This window comes from Canis lupus, chromosome 13 (assembly GCF_011100685.1).
Source record: "Canis lupus familiaris isolate Mischka breed German Shepherd chromosome 13, alternate assembly UU_Cfam_GSD_1.0, whole genome shotgun sequence".
Lineage (NCBI taxonomy): Eukaryota > Metazoa > Chordata > Mammalia > Carnivora > Canidae > Canis > Canis lupus.
In genome coordinates this window covers 22,142,848-22,165,108 of record NC_049234.1, presented here as the reverse complement: position 1 = coordinate 22,165,108, position 22,261 = coordinate 22,142,848, and the positions used below count along the sequence as shown (strand labels likewise).

At 44.0% G+C, this 22,261-nt stretch overlaps 2 protein-coding genes across 6 annotated transcripts in view; one reads left to right on the top strand and one right to left on the bottom strand.

The window, feature by feature from the left end:
• NTAQ1 (N-terminal glutamine amidase 1) overlaps nt 1-22,261 on the bottom strand; it is a 64,900-nt gene that overhangs the window by 18,288 nt on the left and 24,351 nt on the right. For 2 of the 4 annotated variants that reach the window (XM_038555445.1, XM_038555447.1), the window contains exons 3-4: nt 2,527-2,626; nt 1,369-1,419 (exon numbers count right to left, since the gene is read on the bottom strand). In XM_038555445.1, coding sequence (XP_038411373.1) covers nt 1,369-1,419; nt 2,527-2,626 — 151 coding nt within the window. Of the gene's footprint in view, nt 1-1,368; nt 1,420-2,526; nt 2,627-8,194; nt 8,376-22,261 lie in introns of those variants that run through there. The other 2 variants (XM_038555444.1, XM_038555446.1) reach the window with 2 other exon arrangements.
• Nucleotides 8,812-22,261, top strand: part of ATAD2 (ATPase family AAA domain containing 2) — a 74,515-nt gene continuing 61,065 nt past the window's right edge. Inside the window, exon 1 of one of the 2 annotated variants that reach the window (XM_038555442.1) lies at nt 8,812-8,959. Coding sequence is in view for 1 of the 2 variants with exons in the window: in XM_038555441.1 (XP_038411369.1) it covers nt 17,649-17,816 (168 nt within the window). In the remaining variant the exon portion in view is untranslated. Of the gene's footprint in view, nt 8,960-17,546; nt 17,817-22,261 lie in introns of those variants that run through there. The other variant, XM_038555441.1, reaches the window with a different exon arrangement.

Below are 22,261 nucleotides of genomic sequence, written 5' to 3'. Positions count from 1 at the left end.
AAGACACATCTGCTGGAGGGTGCTGGGAGACTTCTTGGAACAGGAGTCCCCACTCTGGGCTGCCATGAGATGCTGGGTAAGGGGGACATGACTACAGATCATTTCTCTAAAACGAGAAGAAAGACTATGACTCAAAGTCAGCTGAGTGGTTCAGCAACGGGGATGACTTCTAGGGCACACGGACAGTCTGCAATAGGGATTATGTAGCCATTGTTGCTAACAAGAAAAGCTAATGCTTCTTGAGTACCAGTACCAGATGCTGTACCAGGTACCAGGATAATGCCTTACACATATTATCTCACTTAATACTTACAATGTCACTGGTCAGAGGACACTGAAGAGAGAGGGTAAATAACATGTCCAGCTCACACTGCCACCAATGGGAGGACTGGGACTTAACCCCCAAATTGGGATTTGGGATTTAATGTTAGCATAGCACATTACCTGCTGGTAAAGGAAGCAAGAACATGAGCTCTGTGAGGCCAGGGACTTTCATCTATTTTATGCCTAGCATATGATAGGCACTCAATAAATACAGGTTAAATGAGTGAATGAATGAAGGCGATTTAAGTGATACTTATTTTAAGTAAGTATCAGAAACAAGATGTTCATTACATTATCACAAATGGAGTTTTTCTTTTATCTTCATGTTATTAGCATAGACAAGTATTCAAGGGGACAGGTTAAAGTAACACATACATGTGTAAAGGGCCCTAGCCTAAGATGCAGTCCTGCCACTAATCAGATAACTTTGAGCTTCTTGCTTTGTCTTCTGGGCTCGTTTCCTCACTTGAAAAATGAAAGGGTTGTAGTAGATCTGGGTTTTTTAAATGCTAGTCATGGTGACTCAGGAGTCTGCTAAAAATATTAACTCCTAAGTCCTTCTCTAAATCGATTAAATCAGAAACCTGTATTTTTAATATGATATCCAGATAATTCTAATGTGCAGCTGTACTAGATATTGCTAAAGTTCCTCCCACTGTTAAATGGATAATAGTCTAGGAGATCACAAATATATCTGCCCCATCAGCGATTTTAAATCTTTACGGAGTGCCTGGCTGGCTCAGTTGGTAGAGCATGTAACTCTTGATCTTGTGGTCATGAGTTTGAGCCCCACATTGGGCACAGAGCTCACTGAAAAAATAATAATTAAAAAATAAAATTTTTCCTATAAGAATAAAATTAAATGAAAACATGTCTGTAAGTACTACCCTAGACAAAAGAACATCTATTCCCAAGAGGTCAATTACCAATAATTATGATAGCCATTCTCTACTGCCCTATCATTTTTGTTTTACCAAAACATAAAGACCACTCAGGGATTACAAGTACTAATGCACCAGAGGCTCTATGTGTTAACCATCTTACCCAGATCACAGGTCCATCTCCAGGTCTTGCCTGTTGTTTCCAGATAGGTATCTACAAAATATAATCAATTTCATAAGCTACAACTTCAGTTAAACCATTACTATCTCCCTTAAAGCAATACATAAATAAAATATAGGGGCGCCTGGGTGGCTCAGACAGTTAAGCATCTGCTTTTGGTTCAGGTAATGATCCCAGGGTCCTGGGATCAAGACCTGAGTCAGGCTCCCTGATCAGTGGAGAATCTGCTTCTCCCTCTTCTTCTGCTCCACCCTGCCCACTCATGTTCTACCATGTTCTCTCTCTCTCAAATAAATAAAATATTTTTAAAAATTCAAAAATAAATAAAATATAAAATATTTCTAAGCAACCAACAATCAATGTGAATGAAGAAATCTAAATCCTTCCAAGCATTCTTAACAATGAAAATGCAAGAATTCATTATCTGATATTCTTTGGAGAGTAGAAAGAGACCTCAACAGGGAATCAGAAGACCTGGCAGATTCTCAAGTCTTAGTTTCCCAGATTGTTATGGGAGCTCCCTGAGTCTCTATCTCCTCCTTTATAAAACAGAAACAGCCATCTGAACCCTGCCTACTTTATCATGGTTCCATTAGCATGACATGATGCTTACAAAAGTGCTTTACGGGCTCCAGGATGGATCATTTGGTAGCGTGTGTGACTCTTGATCTCGGGGTTGTGAGTTCAAGCCCCACATTGGGTGTAGGGATTACTTAAAAATCTAAATCTTTAAAAAAAAATTTAAAAGGTGCTTTACAAAATATTAAGGGCTTTTTTTTAAGGGTTTGCTTTTTTAATAATTCATGTAAGTTTATCATAATTTTATTTAAACTCCAGAGACAAAAACATCTTTACTTCAAACCTGAGAGTACATGGCTGTAGTCTAAGGAATTTAAAAAGCTTTAACTTGTGTAAATACACCATCATCTATTTCTTGACCTACAAATAAGGGACTTAACTTTTCTAACTCAACTGTGCCCTGAAATGAGGGGAAAAAAAAATCTCATTCAAAAATAAACTTTAAAATGTTATTTTATTTTATAAAGCACGTTAGGACAGCACTGACCCCATATATTATATTTAGTTTCTACTATCACCCTAAATCTCTTGTTCTCTTTCTGCAATCAGTCACCAACTTACCATCTTCCTCTCATTAGATATGAAGACAGCGTAACACTCTTCTAAAGGATACTGGTCATGGTTTTTGATGTATTCACAGAGCTTCCAGATATTTTCTTCACTGAAATAAAATAATAGTTTCATCAACATAATTATACAATGACTCTCTGTGTCTTTCAAATTTGAACAGAAGACTGATGAGGATATTAAAAAGTTGGAAGAGATTTTAAACACCACCTCATTCAATAACTAGCTGATGCCTGACCCTCCTCTAAAATATCCCCAACAAAGTGTTACCCAAATTATACTGTGTGCTGAGCTCTCTCCAAACACAGCAGTTGTTACCTGCCCCAGCAGTGTTTGCAAATGGAGGCATTTTATAACTGATAAAATGCTACATCAATACTCCACAGCTTTGGGTCCAGTGACTCGAGACACAGCTGGAATTCCAACTCAGCCACTTAAACAAGGTAAGAAGCTTTGAACATCTTGACCTGAGTATCTACTTTTCTTACCTGTAAAATGAGGATAATCATATTTTAAACACTTGAAAAATCTTAGTTAATATTGGTTCACTGCTCCCCTTAGGAAAGGGGCAAGAATAATGTTTTGGGTAGGAGGGCTTCTGGCTGGAAAGGACTGAGGGCAGTTACATGATATGCCTAGGAATTCTTTTGGAGAGAGACTCTGAGTGGGATTCCCTACATCCCTCTGGTACAACAGAGGTCCTGACTTTTAGAAAGTTTTCTCATACTGAATTAAAATCCACCTTCCTATATTTCAGCCCCAGATAAATGTCTCTATGACAGGCCTTTAGATATTTAAAACAGTAGTCAGAACCACCTAAGCAATGCCAAGTGCATCAAACCAAGCCACACTGGTGGCCACAGGCACACTCCCACACAGGTAAAAACATTCACTGCTGGCAGTATTCACAGCTCAGCCCCTGGATTATTTTTTTTCAATGAGGCACATAGCACCTTCGTTCAAAACAACCTGCATCAACACTCTGCTCATACTCATGATTCAACTGTCAAAGTCTAATTTCCAAACACCTACACTATGCCACTTGAAAATAAAGTAAGGCATACACGGCACTAAGGACTACCACCATTTTATGACACACGTTCAATGCAGTTTTGACCTTGTCTACCTGCACGACTACATTTAAAGCACCGAAATGAAGTGTATTTTTTTCCTATGATTTTTTTCTATAAGATACCTAAGAAATCTTAACAGAAAAAGTAGTGGCAGAGGTAAAAACAGGAAACTGCTACTACTTCCATAGGCTATGTAGTATGGGGTAAGCAAAAAGGTACAGTTTCAACATGACATATGACGTGTATTAGCTACATTTTAAAAAACCTGGATGTTGGGCAGCCCCGGTAGCTCAGTGGTTTAGCGCTGCCTTCAGCCGAGGGCGTGATCCTGGAGACCCGGGATCGAGTCCCACATTGGGCTCCTGCATGGAGCCTGCTTCTCCCTCTCCCTCTGCCTGTGTGTCTCTCTGTGTGTGTCTCTCATAAATAAATTAAAAAAAAAAAAAAAAAAAAACCCTGGATGTTCTAAGACCACATTTTTAGAAGACATGTCTGTCCAGCCTCTAGACATTCTTGAGTTGATCAAAGACATCAAGAACCCATGATATAAAAGCACCATGCTAAGTGGTTGGAGAATGTAATGATAAATTAGAGCTTGCAGACAGTGAGAGAAGACATACAGATCCATAAATAAGCAAGCATCATAGAAGGCCATAAAAGATGCACAGAAGGAAGCGTCATTGATTTTGAGGGGCACAGGAAGATGGAGGGCATATAGGTCAGGGGTTTCTCCTTGTGTTGCCCTTCCCCCAGGCCTAAGGATGGGCACAGGGTTAACACAAAGATTTTAAGAATCTGTGTGTACCCCAAGTACTGTTGGCAGGCTGAATATGTACGTGGCTGGACAAACTTTGTCTATTATCTTTCAAATATGTGTGAATGTTACAAAGAGAAATAAAAATTTAAACTAAGAGTCACTGAATTTGTAGCCCCTTTTTATTATCAATTTTTTTCCCAAGAGTACAATTAATAACATGTAGGAGGATCTCAAGAAACTTGATGTTTAAAAAAAGGGGGCCTGGGGACACCTGGGTGGGTGGCTCATTCGGTTAAGCATCCAACTCTTGATCTCAGCTCAGGCCTTGATCTCAGGGTTATCAGTTCAAGCCCTGCATGGGGCTCACTCTGGGCATGGAGCCTACTTTTAAAAGGTTGAGGGGGGTACTTATACTTGGAAATGCTGGGGTTACTGGTGGAATAGGAAGAAACCCAGATTTGGTATGAATCCTAGCACCTCTTTAAAAAAGGGGGGGGGATCCCTGGGTGGCTTAGCAGTTTGGCACCTACCTTTGGCCCAGGGAGCAATCCTGGAGTCCGGGATTGAGCCCCATGTCGGGCTCCTGGCATGGAGCCTGCTTCTCCCTCTGCCTATGTCTCTGCCTCTCTCTCTCTCTCTATGCCTATCATAAATAAATAAATCTTTAAAAAAGGGGGGGGGGGATTGTGATAATAACGTTCCAACCTACTGGTTGATTACTTTGTTGTAGCAGAAAAACTAACAACGCAGCATTAAGGTCAAGATTCTGCAAGGATTACTGGTGATGGGCTGAGATCAGAGAAGCATGAAGGTAAGGATCCCTGGCACACAGGAGGAGCTCAACCAACATCTGAAGAGTACAAAGAGAATCAGACATGTTCTGCAAACCACCTAGTGCCACACAAATACTGGTTACCACTATTATCACTCAGCTGGGTCTGAACAGATAAATAACATCTGACAGAAGCTAAAAGACACAGAGAGGAGGCACTTATTCCAAGTTATAAAAACCTGCAGGAGCAAACATAATAAGGTACACTATCTGATAGATTAAGACAAGATAGAACAGTGGTTCTTAACTGAGGCAATTTTGCCCCCCAGGGAACATTTGGCACTATCTGGTGACGTTTTTGCTCGTCACAAATTGGGGCAGGGTGCTACAGGCTTCTAGTGAGTGGAGGCCAGGGATGCTGCTACATAGCCTACAATGCACAGAACAGCCCTCCACAACATTAGCACGTTCCACATGTCAATAAAGCCATGGGTGAGAAACCCTGGGTTAGGGCATAGAAGGCAGGCTCAAAATAAGATTGCAGAAACACAAGTGACCAGATCTCTGAATATGCTCAGGAGACAGACTTTACTGTTTATGCCTATATTCCTGAAAACGTGATCAATGGACGAGTGTAAGACTCCTCCACTGTACTGTTTACACACCAAGACTCTCTGGAGTAGAACCCTAAGATCTGCACACTTTACAAGCTCCCAAGTGATTCTATGGCTCATTTGAATTTAGAACGACTTTTAGCAGTGTGAAGCCAGTTAAGGTTTAGGACCTGAGGGAATAGGAAACAGATCTGGGCAGAGTCCTATAAGGAAGGGCTGGAACAGGCCCCTGACAGCCGAGGAGGGCTCAGCCCACAGCTGAAGGAACTTAATTAAGGGAGGCCATCTATTGAAGAGATATCCATTCCGACCATTCTTCCAGCAGACCACTGCACTCTCGCTGTACGAGCCACCTTGTTCCTAGAATACTCCTGCACACTTCGTTCTCAGAGCCTTTGCACCACTGCTCCCCTGCCTGGGATGATTTTCCTCCAATATCCACAAAGCTCCCACCGGTTTTTTTTTCTTCAGATCTCTGCTCAAATACCACTTTACCAACAACGCCTTCCCTAAATATCCATTATAAAAGTGAGTCACCATCCCTTACCTTTATTTTTTCATAGCACTTAACACCAAACATGGTTTTACGTGGTTTTGCCTGCTTTCCCTGAACCAAAATATTAAGAACCATAAGATCTTAACTAGGGAATCTATTTTCTGCTGTCTCCCAAGTGCCCACAATTGTAATATCACACAGTCCACATGCCTAATAAACATCAGATGAACAAGTAAAATAATGAATGGGTGCTAGGGACAAAAACTAATAGGATTTAGGTGAGAGGTAAGGCAGTACTAAAGTACAGTCTTTAAGAATCATGGACTCCTGTACTACAGTTCCAATTTCAGCCCTGCCTCTTGCTACACGTGTGACCTTGGACATGGCTTGTCTGTGGCTCATTCTTTTCGTTAATAAAATGAGGTAAATGACAGAACCTATCTCGGAGCCATGGATGGAAACACTTGACACTAGCCCTGACATGCAGTCAGAGCGGAACAGATGTAAATTGGTGACATGGTTTGACCGCCAGCTAAAGGAGGAAAAGGTAGTTTTAGATGGGCCTAAGGTTTCTTTTGCAACTGAAAGTTGGGGAAGAAGTCATTAATTACTCAAGTGTACGAGCGAAAAAGACAGAGGTAGGAGTGGTGATTTGGTCACACAGGTGGCCTAGGCCAAGGGGATAGTGTGTGGACTCCAGAGCCAAACCCTGCAGGTAAATCCCCATTTCTTCACTTACTAGACAGGATGGCCTTATGCAAATTAGTTGCACCCTCTGTGCTTCGATGTTCTCATCTTTAAAACGGGGGTAACAATAACACCTACCCCCGCTCAAATGAATTGGTTTACATAAGCCAATCAAAACAGTGTTTGGGGGGATCCCTGGGTGGCTCAGCGGTTTAGTGCCTGCCTTTGGCCCAGGGCGCGATCCCGAAGTTCCGGGATCAAGCCCCACGTCGGGCTCCCTGCATGGAGCCTGCTTCTCCCTCTGCCTATGTCTCTGCCTCTCTCTCTATGTCTATCATGAATAAATAAATAAATCTTTAAAAAAAAAAAAAAAAAGGGATCCCTGGGTGGCGCAGCGGTTTGGCGCCTGCCTTTGGCCCGGGGCGGATCCTGGAGACCCGGGATTGAGTCCCACGTCGGGGTCCCGGTGCATGGAGCCTGCTTCTCCCTCTGCCTGTGTCTCTGCCTCTCTCTCTCTCTGTGACTATCATAAATAAATAAAATTTTTTAAAAAATTAAAAAAAAAAAAGTGTTTGGGGGGGCACCTGGGTGGCTCAGTGGTTGTTGCCGGGAGTTCTGGGATCCATCCATCGAGTCCCACATCGGGCCCGCAGGGAGCCTGCCCCCCCCCCCGAATAAATAAGATCTTAAAAAAAACAAACAAACAAGTGGCATACAGCAAGTGCTATGTAAATACAATGGGCACGATCAGGACAACATGGTGGTTAAGCTCATGGTTTCTGGTACAAGAAGGCCTGAATTGGATTCCTGGCTGCTATTAGCCGATGACCTTGGAAAGTTACTGCAAAATCTCCGCTCTCCCATTCTCTTCCTAAAATTAAAATGACCTTTCACATCAGTGGGGAAACCACAAAGGCTTCAGCAGGATAATCCGCAACGGTTCTCTGCGCTCCACCCTCCGCCTCCAACTCCCCTTTCCTGGCCCCCAGGCACTGAGATCTGCCGACAAAAGTCCAAGCGAAAGGCTTCGGGCATTAGTAATGCACCACCGAGCCCACCCCCTGGGAATCCGCCCCCGCCCCGTGCCTGCGCTCCTCTCAAGGGCCGAGGGCTGCCATTCCCGCTCCCTCAGCCCCCACGCGGGAACCTCGCCGGACGAGACCCAGAGCGCCCCCAGGGAGGGGCCGGGAAGAGGCGGGGCCCGGCCGCGACGCCGAGACCGCGGGAGCCGGGATGCCGGGGGCTGCGCCCGCGCCCCCTCACCAGTAGCAGCTGTTGTAGACGCAGGCGTCCCGCGGGGGGCTGGCCGGCTGGTAGCGGGCGGCGGCGGCGGCGGGGACATCCCCCTCCATGGCGGGCTGGCTGGGGCCCGGGCACGGCCTGAGGCGAAGCGACTGCACCAGCCCCGCGGGCAGGCTTCGGGGGAGGAGCCGGCGTTCGGCGCGCGGCGCGGGCCTCCCGGGCGGAGCCTGAGGCGGGGGTGCAGTTCCCTCCCGGGCGGTGGAGCCAGGGACCCGGCGGGCGGAGCCTGGGTGGAGCGAGCGACGCAGCTTCCGGGCGCGCGCCGCCAGGGAGGGCGGTGCCAGTTCCGGGTGGACGGAGCCGGGGGCCGCGCGGGCTCCGGCGGTTCCGGTGGGCGGGGCCTGGAGGGAAGCGCCGAGCGGGTTCCGGGAGCGTGGAGGCCGGGCCAAGTGGGCGGATCCAGGGCGGCGAACGGCGTGGGTCTCCAGTGGGCGGGGCCTGGGGCGAGGAGGATGACGTAATTCCTGGGGGCGGGGCCTGGGGCGGAGCTGGGCGGCTGGGGCGGGGCCGGGCGTGCCCCGCGAGACTGAGGTCAGCGTGGAGAGGGCAGAGGTCACCCGCAGGTCGCTCGGAGGAGTGGGGGCAGAGCGTGGGGTTGGTCAACCGCCCAACCCTAAATGGCGCTTCGGGGATCTCCCGGAGGCGTCGGAGGCCCTCTTCCAGCCCGGGTCTGGGGTTGCCAACAGCCGTGGAGGAACCAGAAGAGACGCCAAATGAGAGAACCTTGTATGTAAAAAACGGAGCTTTAGCAGTTTTTTCCTAGAGGCCGCGGGAGCGCAGGGGCAGGGGGGACCGAATTCCAAATACGTCCGGGGCCAGCCACCCCGAAGCTCACCGCGCTGTGACAAGTTTTTATTAGAATTGTGTACGTTGACCCAGAAAAATATAGTGATTCTTGGTAAAGTTTTTAAAAGTTTAAAAGGAGTCCTCATGGCATTCATTTCGTGTTAATCATATTTTTATTTGCCAGCAGCCTGGAAGGAAAGACCCCAAATTATTAAAACGGTATTTATCTTTGATGAATGAATGATATGAAGGACTCTCACTTTATACTTAATAGCCTTCTGAATTGTCTTAGACTAGTAATGAGCATGCATAACTCATCAGGGTACTTCCCATGATAAAAACTTAAATTCTTAGTCTGTTCATAGGCTATCTGCAGTCAGGCTTTCCCAATGTCAGGAGTTCGAAAGCCCATATGTAAATCCTAAACACTTTGAGCATATGTCGTTGTGTCAGTTATCAAGGCATTGCCTCTCAGCTCTGAACACACTTCGACATAGGCTCTGTGATAAATAGCAATTACTTTGAGCATTTCTCCTTCAAAGCGGGCACCAAGTTAAGCCTTCTGAGTAAAGTATGCTGGAGGAAGAAGCTCCTTGCAGTTTCTAGAGCAGTACAAGAGTTGGGAGTGTGATCCTGAGTACATCCTGTGGGGTCTGCCCCAGCCACAGGTTCAAACCCAGTTCCTCTGTGACCTTACAGCCCAAATTTGGCAATAACCTTCCTACAGCCCTCTTAACCCAGAAACCAGAGTCCTGTGAAGCCTGCAGGCAGCCACTTGCCCATACTTCTTTGGCAAACCCTTCAATGGCCTGTGCACAGTTGCCTGTGGCCAACAGGGTCACACGCTGAGCAGTCATTCCCTCACCAAGCCTCCCCCTCCTCCATCAACCCCACCATTCCTTCTTAGACATTCTGAGAGCTTTCTACTCTAGCTGGCTAGACCCCTAAGGCATCCCCCTGACACTGATTGATGATTGCTCCCTTTGCTGACTTCTCTGTCTTGCTTAAGGGAAGGTGGATGTCAAGCATTAACTGTGATAAAAGGGTAGCCAGAAGACATAAGGACACTATATGGTACCTAGGGCTGAGGACCAGTACTCAAGGACAAATTTGAAAGGAGAATGCACCTGGTTGGAGAAGGCATGGGTTGCTACCAGATTGCAGAGAAGGTTTACCCAGTCTGGAGGTGGTCTGAAGTCGCTGGGCAAACAACAGAGAAGGGGGGAGAGGAGAGCCAGCAGTCTCTGCCATAATGCACTCTCTTTATGATTCAGACTTTGTCATAAGTAGGAATTTTTTAACTAAAAAAAAAAAAATAGATCGTGTTTTTTACATTCATGTGATTTAAGGGATATGGTTTCAGAGGAATAAGGTTCTAATGCTTAGAAACAGATTCTGACCTATAAACTCCAAAGATCTGTTTGAGGAAAAAATAAGAGTGCACTCAAAGAGCCCAAAACCCAATGAAATCAGGATGTTAAAGGGCTGGGGTTGACAGGACACAGAACAAAGGAAAGTATAAAAGAGAGCCACATATGTGAAAGGGGAGATCAAGAAGTAGGCAGCACATAATACACTGAGGTTTAACCACAAAGGTTTTTTTTTTTTTTTTAATTGGAGGAGAAGGTATTTTTAATGCCCAATATTAAGAGCTAGAAGAAAAAAGAAAGAGATAATCCCTTACTTGAGACCATATGATATGTGGTAAGGGACCATACAAATGAAAGGAAACAAATACCCAATGTCTATTTTGATGTCTTTTTTCTATCAAAGAAAATGATCCTCAGGCTGTAAAGAATAAGGGAAATAGCAGTTGAGAGGAAATGAAACCCAAGATAGGTGCAGTGGTAAGAAGCACCAACTTGCCTTAAATGGATTAAAAATCATCAGACCCAGATAAGTTATATCCCAGCATATTCGAAGTGTTGTAGATTATGACCCCAAAGCCTTTATTATGGATGTGGAGAAAATATGTTGGAGATGACATAAAACTAAATATGAATACTTGCTGGCTTAAGTTCCATAAAAAGGAAAGATACATATTCCAGACATTATGCTTTGTGAACTTGATGCCTATTCCCAGGATGATTCGTGGCCATGAAGAAAGGTGATTATTTAGGGGCCTTTAGTGGTTTACCAAGCCCATTTCATGCCAAATGGACCTCATTTCATGTTGTTGGAAGAATTAATTGATCATTAGAATAGAATTATAGCACACACACTATAATTTGATTCCAACAAAGCAGCTGGCCCAGGATTAGTCATGACTCATTCAGTTAGAAGTCAAGGCAGAAAGGCTGTTTATTAGCTGATTTAATGGGAAGGATGCTGAAGTGGCTCTCAGAGTCAAAAGATGATCTGCAGAAACCGAGTCCCAAGGGACCAGCAGCAGAACCCACTTCCCCAAGCCTTCCTTCTCCCTAGTTCTCAGCCTGCTTCTCAGAGCTTGGCTTCATCCCGAGGTGACTTCACTTCCTGCTGTGGGGAGGATGGCTGCTGGCAGCCCCATATTCATATTTTCCAGGCTTGGCAGCCCCAGTGGAAAGAGAAACCTCCCTTTTCCTCATAGCAATCACACAGAGCAACTTGTACCTTTATTTTTTATGTTTCTGTACTTCTTGACATTTTTACATGTACAGTTGACCCTTGAACTACACAGGTTTGAACTGTGTGGGTCCACCTACACACATTTTTTACAGTACCGTAAATGTATTTTCTCTGTGGTTTTCTTAATAACATTTTCTTTTCTCTGGCTTACTTTATTGTAAGAATATGGTATATAATACATATAACATACAAAATAAATGTTCATTAACTGTTTCTGTTATCAGTAAGGCATCCAGTCCATAGTAGATTATTAGTAGTTATATTTTGCAGAAGTCAAGTTATATGCAGATTTTTGACAGCACAGGTGTTAGTGCCCTTAGGCTCCATGTTATTCAAGGGTCAACTGTATTACTTTCTAAGAACAAAAAATTTTTTTAATAAAAAAATCCAATCAACAAAAAAAAATCAAATTTATCAACATTAATATAAAGAGCTGCATAAAAAAAAAAAGCTGGACAGACTATGGTTCATGTAACTTTCCCCCTACTTTTGTATATTTAGTTTTCAGATCCTACTATTATAAATAAAGCTGCAATTAACATTTTTGTATGTAAACCTCGGTCCATGCCTCTGATTATTATGTTAGGGTAGAGTCCTAGAAGTGGAATTTCTAGGCCAATGGTTTTAAATATTTTCCTGGTCTCTTGATACATGTGTCTATATTGCTTTGAAGAAATGGGCCTATACTTCAATATTACATTATTATTATTAAAAAAAAAACATGGATGCCTGGATATCTCAGCGGTTGAGCATCGGCCTTCAGCTCAGAGCGTGATCCTGGAGTCCCAGGATCAAGTCCCATGTCAGGCTCCCTGAGGGGAGCCTGCTTCTCTCTCTGCCTGTGTCTCTGCTTCTCTTTCTGTGTGTCTCTCATGAATAAATAAATAAAATCTTAAAAAACAGACAAAAAATAGGCCCCCAAAACCCCTAGCATTCCCATTATTATTTTAATTTCTATTTATATTAGTATTACTTTCCTGTGTTAAAAGGATAACTTCTTTCTTTAAAGACTTATGTATTTATATGAGAGAGAGAGCACGTATGGGCAGGGGGGAAGGACAGAGGGAGAAGGGAGAAATCCTCAAGCAGACTCCCTGCTGAGCATGGAACCTGACGTGGGGCTCAATCCCAGGAACCCTGAGATCATGAGCTGAGTTGAAACCAAGAGCCAGACATTCAACCAACTGAGCCACCCAGGTGCCCTTAAAGGGATAATTTCAATATAAAGTGCTAAGATAGCAATATACAATGGGAGCTAATGGGGGGCACCTCACCACTAGAGGTGAGGAATTAGGCTGGATTGGAATGTAATACTGCTCCTACATAGAATGGGGTAGGAAGAAGGCAATAGTCTAGGGCCCCCTGTGTGGGCCAGCCTATGTCTGTGGTGTTAGAGCTGTGTACCATACCTTACATGGAAAAACTGAGAAATTGAAGTATATTCAGGGGAGGCTGATAAAGAGAGAAAGTCTGAAAAACATGTCACAAAATTATGGTATCTCTTCCCAGCTTACTTCCAGTGCCCACATAGCCTCTCTCCCAACCCTCCGTCCCCCAGGTCTGGAAGGGGTGTCGGTCTCACATGGCCTCCATTCTTTTTGTCAGTGTCCATTCTGGGAAACCATTGGTAATATCTTCCCTCGGACCTGAAACCTCTATGCAAGGCAGAATTCTTGGTTACAAACGACTGAAACCACCTCTGGCTAAGCAAAACAGGAAATCAAATTTACTGGAAGGATAGGAAGGAGGGAGATTAGGCAGGGCTTGGAAGAGAAAAAGTCCAGCCAGGTCACACTGATCTAATTCACCATAATTCCAAGAACCAGCTGGCTAGAATGCCACCATTAATGCCACCGCCTCTGTACCGTCTGTGCTGCCTCCATGAATAATCACTGCCCCTACATCTTTGGGTCACTCGTTCAACAGGCAGTGAACATTTGAGGTGGAAACAATCCACTGCCTGAGCGGAGGTCATATGCCTGAGTCCTGGTTTCCGGGTTAACAGGGAAATAAAGTCTCTGTCCCTGTACAATATCCATCAAAGGAGGTGGGACCCTGCCTAATCCAAATCCACTCAGAGAAAAATCTCTCAAATAGGAAGGGTGTCTGTTTAAATTCCCAGTAGTTTAAAAATGGCAACTATGATTCCCTCCCACTTTTTGTGGTTAATGCTTTTTTTATTTCCTTTTGACAAATCAGTGAGATGAGCTATTGTATTTATACAAGGTCACGTTTACAACATTCCTGAAAGAAATACCTGTCCAAGTTGATGTTTATTTCTAACCTTGTCACCAAAGAACAGAAAGGGACCCACCTATAACCTCATTTCAGATGAGGTAATGGCATTATGGTTGGCTCTTACCTCAGTCTTCTGTCACATGTGAAGTAAAGACAATCCTCTGTGAGCCATCTGGGGCCATGGGGAACAACCTCAGTTTCCACTGTCCTTTTTTTTTCGTAACAAATAATTCCTACATGCAATAGCTAAAACTAGAAGGGAAGAAATACCTGCCAAAGACCAATTCCACACCAACTCGTAAGTTTCCTGAGACTGCTGTAACAAATTACTACAAACTAGGTGGTTTTAAAAATAAAAAAGAAAGAAAACCCAGAAACTTGTTCTCAGGAGGCCAGAAGTCTGAAATCAAGGTGTCAGCAGGGTTGGTTCCTTCCGGAGGCTCTGAGGCAGAGTCTGTTCTGTATCTGTTGCCTCACTTCTGGTGGTTGCCAGCAATCCTTGGCATTCATTCCCTTAGAGATGCATCATTGCAATTTCTGCTTCCATCTTCACATTCCCTTTTTCTCCTTATGTTTTAATGTGTCAAAACACCCTCCCTCCTTTCTCGCCTATGGACACCAGGCATTGTGTTTAGGGTCTACCACAAATCCAAGATGGTCTCATTTCGAAGTCCTTAATTACACCTGCAAAGACCCTATTTCCAAATAAGGTCACATTCACAGGTGTCAGAGCTTACGACTTGGACACAAGTCCTTTGGGATACACAGTTCAACCCACTATACCAACTAAAGCCTGAAGCAAGTGTGGTTATTCTTAATATTGTTGTAAAGAGAATAAAGGAACAGAGAAAGCCATTTGGCTGCCTCTGTCTCTTGGTGTTCTGAAATTTCTGTCTTTATTTTTTATTTATTTTTACGATTTTATTTATTTATTCATAAGGGAGAGAGAGAGGGGGGCAGAGACACAGCAGAGGGAGAAGCAGGCCCCATGCAGGGAGCCCGACATGGGACTAGATCCCGGGTCTCCAGGATCAGGCCCTGGGTCAAAGGTGGCGCTAAACCGCTGAGCCACCCGGGCTGCCCTCTATGTCTTTATTTTAAAAGAACTAAAGTGACTCCTAAAACTTCTGTGGAGGTCAATCTGATAATATCTAACAAAATCACAAATGCCTATCATATGCCTTTTGGGTAGAAGTTTTTAAAATAATATTTTTAGGGCAGCCCAGGCTGCCCTAAAATAACTTGTGAAGTATAATATGCATAAGGAAAAGTGCACAGAAGGGTAGACTATGCTACCCTAAATATTGTTATTTCCTCTTCCATTTGTATTAGGTAAACAATCACTTTAAAGCTTTTTTCTCTTGTAAACATGACACAGTTCATGCAAAAAAAAAATCAGAAAAATTGAAAGTACAAAGAAACTACACAATAGTATTACCATTCAGAAATTAACTATGAACATTTTGTTATGGTTTATTTTGTTTTTTTTTTCCATGAACATTTTGTTACGGTTTATTTTGTTTTTTTTTTTTCCAATGTGAGTATACACATATACTTTTTTAAAACAAAGATGGGAACCATCTCTGTAGTTTCCTAACAAGTTACAATGCATTGTGCCCAACCTTTTATCTAATTAAATTAACACAGATCCACATCATAATTTGTAATGACTGTCTAGCATCCTTCTTTTTTTTAAAGATTTTATTTTTTAGGTAATCTCTACACCCAACATGGGGCTTTAACTGAGATCAAGAGTTGCATGCTCCATCCACTGAGCCAGCCAGGCGCCCTTCTCAAGTGAAGCCTCACTGAAGACATTCAAGTTGTCTTCAGTTTTTTGATATTACAAATAACACTGTGGTAAATATCCTGCTGCATACATGCTTGAAAACTTTTTAAAAGGCCAAATTTTAAGTACAGAACATACATAACTTGCATATCTTACATGTGCATCAAAAGGAATTCCTCAAATTCCTTCCAAACTTGCTATAGCCATAACGTTCTTCATCCCAGTTAAGTGCAGCATCCTGTTTCCATTAGCTCAAGCAAAAAATAAAAATTACAATAAAATAAAATGAATTAGAGTCATCCTTGTTGCTTCTCTTTCTCTCACACCTAAATCCAATTAATCAGCAAATTCCCTTGGCTCTTTCTTCCTGATACATCCAGAATTCAACCATTTAGTTCCTCCACTGCGGTAACACTGGCCTGTGTCACCATCATCTCTTGCCTGAACAGCAATGGTCTCCTAACTAGGGTTGCCAAATTTAGCAAATAAAAATGTAAGACACCTAGTTGAAATTCAGATAAACCTTTTTTTTTTTTTTAGTATTTATAAACCTAAATATTGCATTCTCCATGCAGCAGCCAGGGAAATTCTTTGAAGAACTCAAAAAGTAACTCCTCTATTCAAATTCCTATGATGTCCTTTCACCTCAGTTGTAATAAAAAGTAGTCAGAATGGCTGAAATTCACAAGTTAGGAGATAACAGATGTTGGCAAGTAGAAAGGGGAACCTTTTTACAGTGCTGGTGGGAATGCAAGCTGGTGTAGCCACTCTGGAAAACAGTATGGAGGTTCCTCAAAGTTAAAGATAGAACTACCCAATGACCCAGCAATTGCACTACTAGGTATTTATTTACCCAAAGGATACAAACATAGTGATTCGAAGGGCTACCCCAATGTTTCTAGCACCAATGTCAGCAATAGCCAAAATACGGGAAAAGCCCAGATGTCACTGACACACGAGCGGTTAAAAAAGATGTAATATATGTACAGAATGAAACATTACTCAGCCATCAAAAAGAATGAAATCTTAGTATTTGCAACGACCTGGATGGAACTAGAGGGGATTATGCTATGCGAAATAAAATCAGAGAAAGATAATTATATGATTTCACTCATATGTGAGATTAAAGAAACAAAACAAGATCATAGGGGAAGGGAAGGAAAATAAGATGAAAGAGGAAGAGGTAAACCAGAAGAGCCTCTTAACTATAGGAAACTGAGGGTTGCTGGAGGGGAGGGGGCGCGGGGGGGAATGGAGTAACTGGGTGATGGGCATTAAGGAGGGAGGGCACATGATGTGATGAGCATTGGGTGTTATATGCAACTAATGAATCCCTAAACTCTACCTCTGAAACTAATAATACTATATGTTAATTGAATTCAAAAAAATTTTTTTAAATCAGAAAACTTTAAAGCTGAGGCACACAGCCCTGCAGGAACTACTCCTAGTGGCTCTGCTTAACCTGCCTGTCCTCCGCATTTTCGTTTGAATCCCGCGTGGCGGGAAGCGGCCGGCAGGTGTTGGGCGGGGCTGGGAGGAGCCGCCGTGCGCCCGCCAGCCAATCAGAGCAGGCAGGAGCCTCCCCCCCCCCCCCCCCCCCCCGGCAGCCACGCGCCAAAATTCCAAACGGGACTTCGCCCCGGTCCCCGCCGTCTCCCTCCGCCGAGTTCAGCGAGCCGGCACTATGTGAGAAGAAGAAGTCAGCCTTCTCCCCTGGCTGTCGGCTCAGGTCCTGGCCCCCGGCGGTGCAGGTCCTCCCCCACTTCAAGCCGAAGCCCCTCGCCCGGCAGAAGGGCAGAAAGTTTCGAGCCCGCAGAGGCAGGGCCGCGGCGTGGGCGGGCCGGGCGGCGGAAGGATTCCGGGTGCGCGCGCTGCGGCCGCTGGCGCGGAGCTTGTGGCGCCAGAATTCGGAGCGCGGAAGAGCCCGAGCGGCTGGCGGCCGGCCGCGGACTCGTCTCCCCCGCGGACGCCGGGCGACGAGACCGAGAAGATAAGATGGTGGTCCTCCGGAGCAGCTTGGAGCTGCACGGCCCCTTGGTCTCCTCGGCCACCGACCCCCTGGACCTGTCCAACGAGTTCCTCAGCCTGGAGCAGATCGGCCGGAGGCGGCTCCGCTCGGCCCGCGCCGCCGAGCAGGCCGCCGTCACCGTGGCCGCTTCGGGCGTGAGTACCGCCTGGGGCCTGGGGCCTGCGGGCCTGCGGGCGGCGGGCGGCGGTTTGGCCGGGTGGGGCCCGGGGGTGGGCGGCGCGGTCCGGGTGACAGTTGGCGGCGGAGGGGGGAGGGGGAAGGGGGAGGTTGGGAAGAGTGTTGTCGAGGACAAGTAAAATGGAAGGCTTCCTAAGATCCGCGCCCCGGGGGTATGGGTCGGGGTGGGCGGTCGGGCGGTCGGAGGGGGCACAGCAGTTCCTTTACTACCGCGTTTCATGCGAGGGGGAGACCGAAGCCCTCAGGAACCTTGGTGCGGGGCTGCCCCACCCCCACCTCCCACACCTTGACCTCTCGTCAGGCTCGCATCTGGCGGGGGGTGGGGGGCGCCGCACGCGCTCGCTGACTCCCCGCTGGATGCACGGTGGGCCACGGGAATAGAAAGATTGTGATTCACGTTTCCTGACCTTCATCTGCGATCCAGAGAGGTTCGGTAATAAGAGCGCCGTGAATAACAGCAGGTTGCATAATGTGGGGGGGAGATGGGGAGACCAACATTTCATGTACACCTTCATTTAGCCTCGGTAACAGCCCCGGAGAGTGGCTAGTTATGGTATCTATGTTACAGACGGGGAAAAAATGGACTCAAGAAGGTAGCCAGTGAGTGGTAGATAGATCTAAAATTGGAACTTGGATCCTCTGCCTCCAAAACCTTTCCCTTTCTATTATATCATGCTGCAGTTATAAACAGTGTCTATAGGGGAAGTTTCCAAGGGGGTGGAGCAGTAAAGTCTTGAAAAGAATTCCTTCTCTCTGAAGGTCTGAAGTGCAGATTGGATTTTTGAATGTAGGTTTAAAGCCAGGGGGAAGAGACCCTCCAGTTCCTACCGGAGCTGCTGAGAGAGGCGCAGGTGGAGGAGACAGGGTTAACAAAAGGTTAGGGAAGTGGAGGGAGCAACACTAGAAAAGTTAAGGCAGCAGGAAGTAGTCTAGTAGTCTAGTTCTCTTGGAGGGAGGGTAGGCATGGGGCTGAGAAAAAGAGGACCGGAGAGAGGGTTAGGAAGTAGGAAGTCAGAATGAGAGGCCAAGAGGGAGAGACTGAACAAACATAGTTATGGGAGGGATCACCACATGAAATTGGTTGTCAGTATCTTTTGTAGGCACCCTGTATTAGCTCCTTCTCTCCTGAAGGGAGTGAAAAAGTCTGTTTAATCTCTGAAATTGTGATTCTGAATTGAGAAAAAAAAAATGTTTTTCCTGAACTTTCAGGATAGGCTTCTCAATCACCTATTGAGATTGAGATCTGAGGAGGCCAGACATGTCTGCACTGAACTGGAGTCCCTTATTAACCCATGTTCAGAAAATCTAATTATCTCAATAAATATTTATTGAGTAATTATCCTCTGGACAGTGCTAATTCCTATGATTGTAATGATATATTGAACATTGATTAAGTAACATAGGTGCTTAAAACAATTACTAGTTTTGAATCTCAGCTTACCAATAATCTACATTTGTTAAAAGAGGTGATACCACATGGGTAGTGAAGATTAAATGTGATCATACATGGAAAGACATTACCCAAACAGATTGGCCTATAGTTAGGACTCAGGCATTGTCAGCAATTAAGACCAGGGTCAATGTTATGCCCACTCCCATCTTTCCAGTTCTTCAGGCCAAAAACCTAAGAATCATCCTGACTCCTCTCTCATTTCATAGTCACAAATTCTTTTGGGTCTACTTTCAGTGTATTTGGAATCTGATCTCTTCTCAGGTCCTCCATTGTTGCCATGCTGGCCCAAGTCATTATCTATCTCTTCCCTAGATTGTTAAAACGGATTCTTCACTAGCTGCCTGGTTTTCCACCCATGTGTGTAATGGTCCCTTTCCACAACCATCAGTTCTCAGGCATAGCTTACAAGAGTGATCTTTGTAAAAGAAACAGTTGATCTCTCTGCTCAAAAATTTCTAAGTGTAAAAACTGAAAAGTTTAGGAGTAGCCCTATGCCCTTTTCTCTTTATAATGACATCCTCTTCCGTTTTCCCTTTTGGAAAATCTGGTCCTTTCCACCCCTTTGGTGTAGCTGCTCCTTGAATACCAGGGCCTTTGTACTTGTTTTCCCCTCTGATGGGAATACTCTTCCTCTAAATATCTGTGTGACACATTCCTAAGTTACTTTTTACATTTTTAATTAAAAAAAAAAAATCAGAACTCACAATACTTACCATTTTCCAAGAATTTCACAACTCTTAACTCAATCCTCCTAACCTTATGAGGTAGATATGATAATCTTTGTTTTGCAGGTGAGAGAACTGAGACACAGAGACTTAAATAACTTTATAATAAGCAGTAGAGCTCCAGGTTCAACCTAGGAGAACTTAGGAATTTGTCCGTTTCAAGTCTGCTAAAACTTCACCTTTTCAGTGATGCTTACCCTAAACCCCTTATTTAAAATTACCACTCTCATTGACATGCCTCTTTACTGTGCTTTGTTTCCTTATCACCTCCTCACGTGTTCTATTAATTTCCTACTTTTTAAAGTATTTTACCCTCTTCCTAAGTCAGAATGTAACTCTATACAGTTCTGGATTTTGACTTTTTGTTCAGTATTGTATCCCTAGGACCTAGAATAGAACCTATGTGTAACAGATACATAATAAATACTCATTGTTAATTATCCTTTCTTTAAAGGAACTTTAGAAGAAGAGACCTAACACATCAGTATAACAGAGGCTGTTTGCCATTCTTGCCGTATCAGTAGTATGTGGTGGCTGAGCAATTAGCACTCAGATAGATATTGTAGGGTGAAAGGGGTTTTTTTTTCCCCAGGCTAGGATTTCCAGTAGGGATTATACCTTTGAGACATAGTACTTCTGTCTTCTATAAATTCTCCATAGACCAAATTATAATCAGAGGGTTACTTATCATGGGATTGGATCAAAAGAAATGGATAGTCCTGAGGAGTAATGTATTCATGCTGTCAAAGCCCACCAATGCCAAAAATGAAACATACCTTTGTGATTGGAATATTTTCTAATTGAAGTCTTACATTCAGTACATTTGATTTAATTACAGTTTTTTTGTTTGTTTGTTTGTTTGTTTTTTTACATCAGTCAAGCATTTCAGAAACTTAACACTTGGTCACCCTGATTGTATTTAGATATTCTTATCTCCTCAGGTTCATATTTTTTGACAGATCATTTCTTTTTTTTTTTTTTTTTTTTTTGACAGATCATTTCTTAGGGTAAGTTTTAAAGATGGTTAAATTTATTCATATTTGTTAACTTGGAATTTTCCTTCATCTCAGAAGCTGACCTTATATTCAATTTCTGAAGGTTTAGTTACCTATTTATTAACCTCATTCTACCTTTACATTTTTTTTTTTTTTTTATTTATGATAGAGAGAGAAAGAGAGAGAGGCAGAGACATAGGCAGAGGAAGAAGCAGGCTCCATGCACAGGGAGCCCGATGTGGGACTCGATCCCGGGTCTCCAGGATCGCGCCCTGGGCCAAAGGCAGGCGCCAAACCGCTGCGCCACCCAGGGTTCCCCTACCTTTACATTTTGAATATGAGCTTAATCAGATGGGCTTAAGGATTTCCTTGTTTGGGGTTTTTTTTTTTTTTTTCTCCTGATTTAGTATGATTTCTCTGAAGTTTTGTTTTAAATTTGTTTTTTTGTTTCATAAACTTTTATCTCCATCCTAATTGGATCACAGGATACAGCATTTTCACCCATTCAGAAGCCCCTTCTGTGGTTTCTTTTTCCTCCAGAGTCAGACTAGCCATTGCCTATTTCTGTGCTTTCATGGGTCTGAGGTTCTTTGATTTGTTAAATTTAGGGTTCTTAACATTAGATAGTAGTGGGATGGTGAGTGTACATTATTTTTAAGTTGTGTTTATATACATTTTTATTCTTCTGTATGTTAAGTAAAATAAGATATGCTGTGGTGTGTAGGAGGTACTTTTTAAGTTAGCTTTTTTTTTTTTTAAGATTTTATTTATTCATAGAGACAGAGAGAGAGAGAGAGAGAGAGGCAGAGACACAGGCAGAAGGAGAAGCAGGCTCCATGTAGAGAGCCCGACATGGGACTCGATCCAGGGTCTCCAGGATCATGCCCTGGGCTGCAGGTGGCACTAAACTGCTGTGCCACCGGGGCAGCCCTTAAGTTAGCTATTTTAAAAGTTTGAAAAGTACTGCAAATAACAGTTGATATGTACAACATTTGGGAGATTATTTAAAATTTGGTGTATAACACAACACAGAAAAATGAAAAGTATACAGCTTAGTGAATTATCATAAAGCATGGTAGGGATTGGGATACCGGGGTGGCTCAGTGGTTGAGCATCTGCCTTCAGCTTAGGGCGTGATACCAGGTTCAGGGATTGAGTCCCGCATTGGGCTCCCTGCAGGGAGCCTGCTTCTCCCTCTGCCTGTCTCTTTCTCTCTCTCATAAATAAAT